Source organism: Cavia porcellus, unplaced genomic scaffold (genome assembly GCF_034190915.1).
Source record: "Cavia porcellus strain 051 isolate PalLab524CR breed Dunkin Hartley unplaced genomic scaffold, mCavPor4.1 scaffold_1, whole genome shotgun sequence".
Classification (NCBI taxonomy): domain Eukaryota; kingdom Metazoa; phylum Chordata; class Mammalia; order Rodentia; family Caviidae; genus Cavia; species Cavia porcellus.
In genome coordinates this window covers 230701771-230714794 of record NW_026947484.1, presented here as the reverse complement: position 1 = coordinate 230714794, position 13024 = coordinate 230701771, and the positions used below count along the sequence as shown (strand labels likewise).

Genomic DNA, 13024 nt, shown 5'->3' with positions numbered 1-13024 from the left:
AACATAGCTCTGAATTGGTAGGAAACCCCGACAGACGTTTTCTCATCATGAGTGAAGAGGATGGAGCCGAGGTGAGGCAGCCACCGAGAGGATCTGGCTGTGGAGGGCGGCAGTGCACGGGCTCATAGTCAGGGAGAGCCTGGTCTGTTACGTGTAGGGTAGTGTTGATTCGTGCTGTAAAAAAGTCTGTTACGGCAGGGGAGTTAACAGTTAACCCTTCCAGGGATGTGGCATGTTCCCCCGTGTAATCACTGAGGATTCTGACAAATGTAAGCGTCATGCAATCCACTTTTAATCCAGTGTTTGTCACTTCAAAAAATGTCTTCATACTCCCTTCCCAGGCTCTTCCCACCTCCACAGGCAACGACTATTCTTATTTCTGTCACCACAAATTAGTCTTGTCTGTACCAACAAGTTCTGTGAGAAACTGAAGTCCTCATCAAACGTCTGGGTGAAAATAACAGCATATAGAAGACAGCAACGTTCAGAGACTGTGCGCCAAGTTCTGTGCCCCTGGGCAAAACTGATCCTTGCGTATAGGGTCCCATTAAGTGACCCCCACCGTCCTCCAGGTCTGACACTGCAGCCACACTTCCAGTCTCAAAGGCCCGCTGGCTGCTCAGCATCCCAATCCAAAACGAGCTCCTTCACTCCTTTCTACTCCTCACCTCCCGATTAGTCACTGTTTCATTGCTGGGACACAGTGTCTGACATACGGAACTGAATGGAGAAACGGTTTATTTGGCTCACAGTTTGAAAAGTTTCTATCTGTGATCAGTTGGCGCCAGGGTGGGAAGATCATGGAGGTGCACTGTGGGGCGGCAGTGAGGCGGAGCACATCCGAGAGAGACACTGTGACGTGTGATCAGGACGTCTGGTGAATGCTTGAATGAGAATTTTAAAAGTGTTACAGTAAAAGACAGATTAGCGTCCATCCCCCTCAGCATAGTCCCCTCGCTTCAAACATTACCCGTCGTTCTTGCCGCCTTCTGAAACCTCTGCTGAGAGTCCCGCTTCCACGTCGCTCTGTGGCTGGGTTAACACTGAACCTGTTGTTTGTGACAGTTTCTATCAAATGAAAGCATTACTGCTTGTCCTGCTCCATCTGGCTCTTCCCCAAAGTCAGAAACATTTTGAATCAATTCAGAACACTGAGGCAACCACAAACAATGCACGTAAAGACACTCGTGAAAGGGGATGTCCAGAACTGCTTCACAAGAGAGCACAATGAGCTACATTCCTAGGCATTTCTTACTTTTTATTTTGGTATTCTGTGAGCCTGTTGCTCCGGCTAGGTTTCAGCTTTCAGTCCTCCAGCTTCACTCACCTTCCAGAGAGCTGGGATTACAAAATGCTGTACACCCAGGGATCTCAGGAGACGTCAGAGCCCTGTTCTGATCGTATCTCCATCTCCAGCTTGTGCATACGAGCCCTGCAAACAGGCCCCAATTTAAATTATTCAGGAGGATGATACCTCAAGGTCAGTCAGTCTTACTTGCGGTTCAAGTTGATTTTTAAAAAATTTTTTTAAAAAGTAGTCCATGTGTTTCTGGCCAGCTATTCAAGTCTGATTCTGAAATTTTCTGTAGCTAACGTGGTAATATGAAAGGTGAGAAAGGCAGTTTGTTTGAGAGATGAGTATATTACTGAGCGGTGTCACAGCAGTGAAACCTGGAGGTAGAGGACTGGTGCTCTAGTCCTTAATTCCCACCGTAGGTTGGACCTCATGTGCTTACTCGTTTTAACGTGCTTACTCCTTTAGCTCACGAATGGATTATTATGGTTTCAGGGAATGGAGATCATTCTTTCTGAAGGCCTCTGCAGTAATTAGCCAACAGCCCCTGGGCCAGCGGGGATGATTGGTAAATACTGACCCCAGTGCCAGGAACATAGTACTATGTTTAGAGCGCTGTTGTTATCATGGTTCACTCTGTCCTCGTTTTTCAGTTTTTGGTTCTGCTTTGCAACATGAGTCAGCAACACCTCCCTAACCGATCACTGCTAGCCTGGATATCTTTATCTTTTCACAACCTAGGTAAAAACCTTGATGCCGTCCACGACATCACTGTGGCATATCCTCACAACATTCCTCAAACCGAGAAGCACCTCCTCCACGGAAACTTCCCCAAGGAAATCCACTTTCACGTCCACCGCTATCCCGTGGCCACCCTCCCCACGTCCAAGGACGACCTGCAGCTCTGGTGCCACAAGCGCTGGGCAGAGAAGGAGGAAAGGCTGCGTTCCTTCTACCAAGGCAAGAAGAACTTCTATTTCACCGGGCAGAGTGTGATCCCCCCTTGCAAGTCTGAGTTCAGGGTCCTTGTGGTCAAACTGCTGTCCATCCTGTACTGGACCCTGTTCAGCCCTGCCATGTGCCTGCTCATATATTTGTATAGTCTTGTTCGGTGGTACTTCATAATCACCGTTATAATCTTTGTGCTACAAGAGAGGATATTTGGTGGACTGGAAATCATCGAACTTGCATGTTACCGTTTTTTACATAAGCAATCACATCTAAACTCAAAGAAAAATGAGTAAGATGGTAAGGTTCACAATGTAAAACTTAGGGGATATTTTGGAAATGTTCTACGTCTTTCTAAACTAAGATGCATTTTTGCATGACTATGTCAAATATTTCTTAATGTAATTATTTGTTAAAGATATTTTGCACTTAATTTTGTGGAAAAAATATTGCTACAATTTTTTTTAAACCTCTGAATGTAATTTTGATGCTGCGTATATAGCAGGGATCAATCGATGTGAGATAACTTGGATCTGAGTGTTATCAGACTATTTGTAACAGAGTCCACACTAGTTTGTCCAGAGGCCCAGTCCTCTTTCCTGACTGACCCCCAGACCAGAGGCAGGCTGAACTTCTGAGCGCTGGCCCAGCAGTCTCAGTGTGTGCCTGCCCTGCTCTCCACTGCAGGCAAGTGGGCATCCTCAGTGAGCACTGCCCGCATCATCTGTGCACCAACCAGACGCATCCCGTCCTTCCTCAAGGCCAGAAAGCAGCACTTGCTGATCCCCACCTGATGGGGCATTTTGACAGAAAGCCCTGCGACTAGTATCTTGTGCTAACCCAGTTGTCAGGGGACCACCTGTGCCCTCTCCTCTCATGGAACTCACCCCTGCACATGTCTCAGGGAGCAACCACAGACTCTCCACTTTGAAACCTTCATCTGAATTTTAAAAGATAGGAATTAACCGAGTTTAAGTTCTTCACTTATACTCAGTCTTGCATGCTTAGTAATTGGGGTTCCTACAGCTTGTTGGCAGATGACACTTTTGCTCTTAAAAATGGTATACACACAGTCACATACCTTTTTAAAGGCACACTTAGAAGAACATTTTGTTATTGTAAATGCAGACCGTCTTGTAAAATATTTCTTTAAAACCTACCAAAAAAGGAAAGTTGTGTTTTCCACATATGCATGGAGATCTAGCTTCTGCCATTAAAATAACAAAAATGTTTGCAGACAGCGCAGTAATGGTATATTCTAAAGTATTCAAGCCTTGTAGCCTTGATAAATTTTACTCTTAAAACCAAAATAGCACAAAAGGAATTCTTTTCAGTGGTAGCAAGGAGCCTCCATCCTCCATCCCCAGACTTCCTCTCTCAAGAGTAACAGTTAACCTACTTCTGACCAGCTCTTTGACTAAATATTTTTGTCATTCACAGTCGCTGGAAAATTTAGCAAACCAACAGCACCAGTCTCCTCCTCTAGCAAAGAAGCATACGGTCATTATTTCCACCCCACTGGAGCAGCGCCCCCTTGCACCCATCCCCTTTTCTGGTCTTGTAGTAGGGTTAGTGACCAGGGCTGCTAAAAACACAAGACAGAAGCCTTCAGCTGTTAGCAAACCTGTTAGCGTTACTCCTGCCCTACTGTCATTTGGGCACGAATGCCTGCTCTTTAATGCTTGACAGCCACCGTAAACTCACAGTTGAATCATGCATTGCTGTGAAAGGTAAATACACGGTGAGCTGTGCTTAGCAGATTCTTTGAGAAAGCATTTGTTGGGGCAGAACACTGTTGACACAGGGCTTTTTCTGGGAGAGCATTAACCAGTGCTTTCTACTGAAAGCACTAACCCATATTTAACTACTTCTTCAAAGCTGTTTCAGTCCTGCTGGGAACTACTAATTAGTTACTGTGCACATCTGCTCCCAACCCAGCTGTTTAACGTCACGGTTTTTAAAGGTATTATTTTTACAAACTTTCTTCCCTCTGCTTTATGAAAGAGGCTTCTAGTTTAAGTTTCTTTAAGACATCCTTGGATTATTTTAAATGCAGATAGTTTTTCAACCAGTATTGCATTTTTCCCAGGTGAAAGAAAAAAACTGCTTCCTACCCTAAAGGTAGCGCCCGTCCTTCCGGCAAACCTGCCTGGCTCATTAGTCTTGCATTGAATTGAGTGGCCTCTAGCTCTGCTACCTTTAACATGAGAAACCTTTTCTTCTTACAATAGCAGTAAACTTATTTAAGATCAACTATAGATTTTATTTTACCTCCCCAAAATTCATAATTATAAATAAAACTGGGAATGTAGACATTATACTTGCTTTTAAAATTACAAATAAGTTCCTTTTCAGCAGTAAGTCTTACCAAAAATTATAAGTTGTATTTATATACACATTTAGTTACATGAAAGTCCACTTTTATTTAAAGTAAGATGTTAATGCTTGGAGCTTAGGATATGTTAAATGGATACTGAAACATTAAGTATACATTAAGGGCACTCTGGTGATTGTGACTGGCCTCAGGAATTGCCCTGCCCCACCGTCCATCCCCGCCACACCTGGGCTCCCAGCAGCAGCGAGTCTGGCTGCAGCCAGCACATGCTTCCTGCCTGCGGCTCACACCATCCTCACAGGGCGCTTTGTGCAACTGCCCAGTTTCCCATTCGGAAAACTTTCAAGGATAGCAGATGTAAGCTACTCGTACCAAGAACCATTGCACTTAAAATCTAAACCCCCAAGAGCAGTAGTGGTGAGTAACAGTTCTCAGCCCAGACTTCTCTTAGGAAACAGGCCAAAGTGCTTCTAAAATTCAAAGAACAATATAGAAAACTAAATGTTTCGAAGAGCCTGATCATTTCAATTCCTGATAAAATTCTTCTTGTGCTCTCAGAATGCAGGCCATCAGGCAGTAATAGCTTCCAGGTGAGTTGCTCTGAAATTACTTCCCTAGTGCCATGTCAGGAATCATTTACGGGCAGCCAAGGAGGCAACTCCCATTCCCGACTCAAGCACCCCAGCGGCAAAGTCCCTGTGTACTCTTACAATAAAGACTAATGAAGGGAGCCTGTTGGTGTTAATTGTTTACATTTCTTTATACAAATAATGTGCTTTCAGTGCCTTAGTTGTGGGTCCCTTTCTTTTTCCTATTCTAAGAATTCTACAATGTGATCCCAAGTCTCTGCTACCCACTGGAAGGACCACGGTTCTGGACACTGCGGTTGGTAAACACTTCTCTGTTGTAACAGGGAGAAGACAGCTCATTGCTGAGCCAGTGGCTCCTGGGAGCTGTTATCTATACTGAGGAGACAAAAGTGATTCTGTTATACGATGAACTTCGGATTCAGTATGGCCCTAAAGTTGTCTTGGACCTACCTTAAATTTTTATTTCAGGAGAAAATCTTGGTTTAGGTAATCCATTTTTTAAACAATCACTATGTGGAGAATACCAAGTTTTAAAAATAACTCACAGAATGGCCTTAGTTCTCAGTGTCTACTGCTGTGTATGTGAGTGATCTGTAATTCACATCCCGAATAAATGGCGTGAATTGAGTTCACATGTGTGTCGTTTCTGTTCTCACGGGAGTAGCAGCAACTACAGATTACGGTGCTGCCTCATTTCCCATCACTGTTACAGCCTTGACACCATTAAAGAAAAACTGGGATGTCAGGACTCTTGTTCACAGATGTTACAAAAAAGTGGCCAAAGCTAAAAACAGGATGTACTCCTTCCATAATTGAAATAGTCCAGGGACCACAATTGAATTTAGGGCTCAGTGAATGTCATAAGAACCTGATTATACTCAGGATACTGTGGTCATTCCATAAGCATGGGACACCAGCCCTCAGAGGGAGAAAGGACTCGAACATGCCCTCCTTGCCTCATTGTCCTGGAGTGTAACCTTGAAAGCACATTGTGTGGAAACCTGCTATAAAAATGCCCTCATCAAACATACACACAGGAGCATCTAGGAACCTGTTCTGTTAAAATACTAGTCTCCAGTTCTTCAGTGAACACTGTGTGAAAGGGTCACCCTGGTGCAGGTCCAGGACGAGATGTTGCAAGGGGTGTGCAAGGCCAAAGAAGTGCAGCCCTGGCCCCAAGACCACTGGTCCTAAGGACTAGGCCACGAGGCTTGCCGGACTCAAGTAAAGAGAACATGGTCTTTCAGGCCACTCCATCGGCTCCAGTGATGAAGTTGGCTCAGAACATGGACCTGCAAGAATCCTTGTCCAATGGATCTGTCCTCCACCTACAATTGTGGACAATTATATCTAGTGTGTACACTTGCCTTTGCCCCACACTGTCACTTATAGAAACCTCCATAATGTAAGAGCCATGCACAAAGCTCTTCCTTATAGTCCTATCAGTAAGGATAAAATAGTGGGAGTGTCCTAAAGGCCCACAGCAGGGCCTGATGGAGTCATCCCTACTGCTGTGATTCTGAGACAGTTCTGTGCAGCTGCTCAGGTGTGAGCAGCATCCACACAGATCAGTGTAGGCGTTACCTCCAGAAAACAGTGGTGGAATGGAAGAGAAAGGAGAACAGTGTGTAGTGATGCTACTTTTTAGTTAGGGTAGGGTTATTCAGATACACACACCTGCTTCTTAAAAATTTAAAGTTACTTTAAAAATATGAACCATTGAAGTGCAACAACCTCTATCCTAGTTAGTACTATTACAACAAAATGCCACACACTACATAGTTTATACATGGCAGCAGTTCATTTTTCACAGGTCCAGAGGCTGACCTGTGTTAAATCTGCAGCCTGCATCTCCTGAGGACCCACTTCCTGGTTTGGAACCGTGCCCTCACATGGTAGGAGTGAGGGGTCCCTCTTGGGTCTTTTTATAAAGGGACTAATCCCACTCACGCGCACTCTGTTCCTGTGGCCCAGCAGTCTCCTAAAGGCCCTAGCCCCAGCACCATTCTCTAGGTTGTGAATTCCAGGGAGACTTGTCAAGAATGAAGATTCAGACCACAGCGGTCATGTGGCGGAGGGGCAGTCAGGGTAGAGGGGGGAGTGGGATAGAAATCAGACTTCTGTAAAATGATCTTTATAATATAATGACATTGGAACAAAATCAGTATCTTACAGAATTCTAACATTAAATTTAAAAATGGAAAATGCAATAACTAAAGGAATCAAAGGGAAAATGAAAATCTAATTTTTGTCAAATTGTAGTTTAATCAGGCAGGTTATTTTGGGGAATTATAATGCATGCTCCTAATAGTAAAGAGGACAAAAGAACTACTCAAAAATACTTAGTTTTTGTCATTAGTTAGTGATGACATCAGTTTATTGCCTGAAACATGCACTTATTTTAAAACAAAGCATATAGAATTATGATAATGCTGTATGATTTTCCATGTAAAAGATGGAAAAATACAAAATTAAAGGTATTAAATAAAAAAACCTATAACCCAGGGGGTGGGAAGGCATGAAAGCCAGAAAGCTCAGAAATCATGACAGATGGGTAGCGGTGGGCACCTTAGGCCCCAGCTTTAGGGAGCCATGTTCCAGGGGTTCTTCGACAGATAGCTAATTCTAGGTTGGGAGCAGGGCAGGCAGAAGGTGAACTAGGACACCTTGAGATACATCAAGGAGACTTGCAGACCACAGGAGCCAAGTCAGGCTACCACAGGCCAGAGGGGAACAGTTGAAGCATTACTAAGAATAACTAAAATATCAAGAAACACATCAGATACAGTAAAACCAAGAGTGAAGGATGCTCAGAAACAGTTATACACGTTGATACATTGAGAATGCTGGTAACCAATTCATTGTTCTGGACTGGTATCGAAGGAAAATCATTTAGTATTTAACTTCCTTTTCCCGTATAAATAATGTGAGAAAGTTTCGTTGCATAGAATTATGTCTCCACTCCAGAAATAAACCCACAATCTACAGTCAAGGGAACCAAGAATACACAGTGGGGAAAGAATTTCTTAACAAAACTGCATGTCCAGAGAGAGAAAAGAAACTAAATCCCCAACATACACCAAAACCAACTCAAAATGGATTAAAGAATTCACTTAGCAACAGGGCCCAAAAAAACTCCTAGAAGAAAAGCTGCTTCTTGTTGGTTCTGGCTGGGATTTCTTGGATAACACAGAAGCACAGGCAAAAAAGTCAAATATACAAGATGAAAAAGAACCCACAGAATGGCAGAAAGTACTTGCAAACCACATACCTGATAGCGGATTCATTTCCAGAATATATAAGGAATGACTGCACCTCAATATAAGAAAAAAAAAGTCCTCGAACAGGTATTTATCCAAGAAAACATACAAATGGCCAGCAAGTATATAAAAAGATGCAGCATCATTGTCAAGAAAATAAAAATCAAAACTATAGTGAGCTATCACTCAACTCTTAGGACAACATTAAAAAAAAAAAAAAAACCTGATGCGAATATAGAAATTACAATTCGTGTAACACACTGGTAGAAATGTAATGTGCAGCCACTGTGGAAGCCTACTGAAATTCCTCAAGAAATTAAAAGAGGTATGTTATGATCCAGCGATCCCCTCGCTGGGTATGTATCCTATGGCATTGAAATTGGGATTTTGAAATATTTGCACACCCACGTTAACACTGATATTCACAATAGGTTAAAGAAATGCAGATGCTAGATGAGTGAATAAAATGTGTATACACCCACAAACACATCCCAGAGATTACTCAGCCTTAAGGAAAAGCACTCCTGCCGTCTGATCCTGTGGGTGAACCTGAAAGAGATCAAGCTAAGTGAAACAAGCCAGTCAGGAAACGAGAAAAAAAAAAAAAAAAAAAAAAAAAAGAAGGCCCTCTGCCTAATAATGTGGTAGGTATTACATAAGCTCAGAGAGTCTTACCTACAGTAAGTAGTTTGGAGAAGACTTCGGACGCGCTCAGGGCCTAGCTCCTTGCAGTCACTGTGGACAGCAGGCCAGCCTGGTCCAGGCAGTGGTGGTGCTGGCTGTGCAGCCCATGTGCAGAAAGGGTGCGCATAGCCCCTGGGGCTCAGGAGCCTTCATTGGTTGGATTGCTGACCCAAAGACTGTCCTGAACCTCCTAACCAAAATGCCAGTCCTTCTGCAGGCTCAGGTGGAGCCAGGCTCTTCTCCCACCAACGGAATCTCGAAAGTTCTTTCGGCAAACTCTGCCTGGCAGTCTGCCTGTGGAGAGCCAGTGAGGCAGAGACCAGGCTGCCACCGCTGCTGCCACTATAGCTTGAAAATGCAGTGCACTTGGAGCAGCTACAGAGCTTTATACCTGCGGCCAGGCCCTCCCCCTGAGCCCTTGTTTAACAAGTCAGGTGTGCAGCCCGGTGAGCCAGCGCGCAGAAGCTCTCAGGTGAATCTGATGGTCAGCACACGTGCTTGGTCTTCTACGACCTCAGACCCATCCTCCGCGCTCCAGGAGTGTATACAGTGATCATTTGATCTGAGATTTCTGAAGCCCTGGTTGATTTGTAAGTATTTCATTCAGTAAACATTTGTTAATGCCCTAGATGTGGGGTCCTGGCTCAGATCTGGGGAGGATGCAAAAATTAGTAAACTTTACTCTTAACCTTTATACATGTGTGTTCTACCCCAAAAAACCACCTTTGTGAAGCATCACTTTCCAGGATGTGAAACCAACTGAACAAAAATGTAAAGAGGAAGTCAGAGAGGATGTCCTGTGCCACCGTACACCCCTACCTCTGACAACAGAGCTTGAGTGCAAGCAGAGCTGGAGGCTCCCAGAATATAGCTGGTGAGCAGGGAACATCAACTTTGTGACCAACTCGCGACTGCCCAGGGGGTGAACAAGTGTCAGGGACCGTAGCTAGTAGTAGTTTCCAGAAACCAAGGTAAAGTGCCACATGAGCACAGCTGGTTTCCTGTAACCGTTTATATACTTCCCACTGACAGGGAATTTCCATTGCATGGCTGGCTGGAGAAAGAACCATCTCTCCAGTTCACATTCAGTAGATGGAAAAACGATCTGGGAATTACCCTGCCAGGGGATAGAGCAGCTGACTTGGTTCTTCTGTTTAAACCTGGTGCAGAGAGCGAGCCATGGGAGGGTCAGCAGGAGCCCAGGGCTTTGAAGAAGCATGAGATCATTCCAAAAAGGGGCAGAGCAAGGAGAAAGCCAGGAAGGTCTCCCCTGCCTGCTTTCTCCTCTGGAGATGACTTCATTCTTGCAAGGCTGCACATGACTCAAAGGTTGGCTGCCTTGAGCCAACTCACGATCCCACTCAAAAGAACCACCAAGGATGGTAAGTCAGCTGTGGGTCCTTCTGTGGAGGCTGCCAGGGAACTGGTGGCCAGAGACCTCGTGCCAGCTCTGTGGGGTTGCAACCTGTGCAGCTGCAGGGGCTGCTTGCAGGAAGCTCTGCACTTGCTCTCATGTGCTGCGGGCACAGTCTTGAAACTCTTAACGGTTTTGAACAAGGAGTCTCCCTTTTACCCTGGGCCCCTGTGACATGGGTAGTCAGTTCTCCCTAGCGGCTGTAGGAGTCTAGGGAAAGCCTAAATTAGAATTTAAACAACTCGCCCTCCCCACCCCACTCCCAGAAAAAGGCGCCTTCCAGGTGAGGCTCACACTGCCACACTGATTCTGAGAAATGGTTCTCCCAAGCCTGCAGTGTGGGGACTACCCCATGAGCTGCCTCTTGCGGGAGGCTTTCCCCACACATCCCCTCATTCTGACACCCACCACGCTGCCCTGAGGCCTTTTGTGCTTCTGTCTCCCAGGACCTGAGGCAGCAATTGCATCTTATGCATCAGTGCTGGTGGGCAAGAAACACTTCTCCCCTTGCAACTCATTTGAACTAAAAAACATCCCAAGAGCTCCATTCGAATCATTGGCTCCTTAAAGATTGCGACTACAGCACTCACAGTTCACAGCATGAAAGAGCACCCCTCTTGCCAGAGCAGTGTGGGGTACCAAGGGGGGGCCCATTCTCCTGGCTGAAACTTACCCACTATTCCCAAGATTCAGGGACAACTTGACAATTACATTTATGTCACAGCCTCTTCAGAGTTTACTTTCCTTATCTGTTTTAAACATCCTATTTTTTTCAGAAACAAAATAGGATTTTTTAAAGTATTCATTATTTTCAAGATGTGTGAAGTGTACTACTTTTTTGCCTGTATGTGTTCCAGGAAGTCCTCTGTGTTTCTTTTAGTAGAACTCATCAGAAATTAGGATCCTGCTCTCCTAACCCTGAGAAGAACATAGATTTTGCCGTCCAGGTGGAAATATAACCAGTGGGGACCAGAGACAGGCTCTGCGGTAGGAGGGCTGCTGGAGGCTTCTCAGTTTTCAGGAGTGCCTAAAGAATGTAGTGGTAGAGGGCAAATTTTCTTTTAAAGTTGTTACATCTCATTTGATCAGAATATTCTAAAGAAATTTTTTTGAATCCAAGAATATTCTAGAAAAATATTTTGGTCCTAAGACCATCTTTACACTCTTAAAAATTACAGAGGACGGGCCGAGATTTAGTTCAGGGGCATAAGTGCCTGCCTGGCAAGCGTGAGGTCATGAGTTCAATCCCCAGTACTGCAAAAAAAAAAAAAAAAAAAAAAAAAAAAAAAAAATTACAGAGGACACCAAAGAACTTTATGGGAGTTGCTACAGTTTACTATGAGAAATATTTTAACTGTATATTTATTAATGTGTACATTTATATTAGCAATGAAACTGAGGTTTTAAAATAAGAAACCTGTTACATATCAATATAATCTATTTTTAAAATAAAACTATTTTCCAAAACAACAACAAACCACTCAGTGTGAAAGCAGGGCATCCTTTTACATTTTGTCGCTCTCTTACATCTGTGTTTCTAGAAGGCAGCTGCATTCTCATGTCTGCTGGCCTCTCCTTCATGGAAAATGCCACCAGACACTTATGTGACAATGAGATCAAAAAGGTGCAAGTCAGGTCTTGGCACTTCCCAGGCCCTACTGGCCAGAGGGCAGAGAACAGTGTTGACCTGACAGCTCCCTAAAAAGGTCTTTGGGATCAACAGGAGCCCTCAGATAAAAGAACCCCTGCTGGGCCTGTCCATTTCCCTGCATAGGTGTTGGCAGCTAGGGCTGTGCAAGAGAGACAGGAGGATGAGGGAAAGCCAGTCCTGGAAGCGAGGAGGCAGGGCTGTGCTCCCAGCTCCCAGGCTCAACGCCCCATAACTGGGCAAGCCCCTCCCCACGCAGGGGCCCCTTCTGTGAACTGATGACACTGAACCACATCAGTGGATCTCAACACGGGCCGCACGACGAAACCTCCTGGGAAGCTGTCAGGGTGTCCGAAGGCCGGGCCTTGCTCCAGAGCAAGCCCATCAGAATATCTGAGAGTGGACAAGCTCCGGGATGGTACACTGAAAGGACATAGGAGCCAAGCTGAAGGCACGCTCGAACATCAGTGCAGGGCTGGGGCAATTACAGCACCCAAGGGAACCTGACAGAAAGGGAGTATAACCGCAGGATGAAATAAATAGGCACAGCCAATATATAGATAGTGGTGGAGAGGGACCGCTCTTCTTTTTGGTAGTAATTCAGCTAATAAACGCGGAATAAATGAGGCAAATAGCAAGCCAGCATCTGGCAGGCATCACTGCAGTGACTTGCAGGCAGAAATCATTGATGGATATTCACTTTAGTGAGTGAAATGTATGCCAGCGAGCTGGATATTGCATAGTTTCATGTAGCTCCCCGTGAGATAGTTACCACAAAGGGAAAAACACTAACTTTATAGTGAAGTCCAGCCACGTAAGTGGCCAAGGTCAAGATCACCAGACCTAAAACA

At 44.8% G+C, this 13024-nt stretch overlaps 1 protein-coding gene across 8 annotated transcripts in view; it reads left to right on the top strand.

Moving 5' to 3' along the window:
- Lclat1 (lysocardiolipin acyltransferase 1) overlaps positions 1–5799 on the top strand; it is a 171201-nt gene extending 165402 nt beyond the window's left edge. For all 8 annotated transcript variants that reach the window (XM_063230340.1, XM_003473009.5, XM_063230338.1 and 5 more), the window contains one exon: positions 2036–5799. In XM_063230340.1, coding sequence (XP_063086410.1) covers positions 2036–2538 — 503 coding nt within the window. In that variant the 3' untranslated portion in view covers positions 2539–5799. The remainder of the gene's footprint in view (positions 1–2035) is intronic.
- The last annotated feature ends 7225 nt before the right edge of the window (positions 5800–13024 follow it).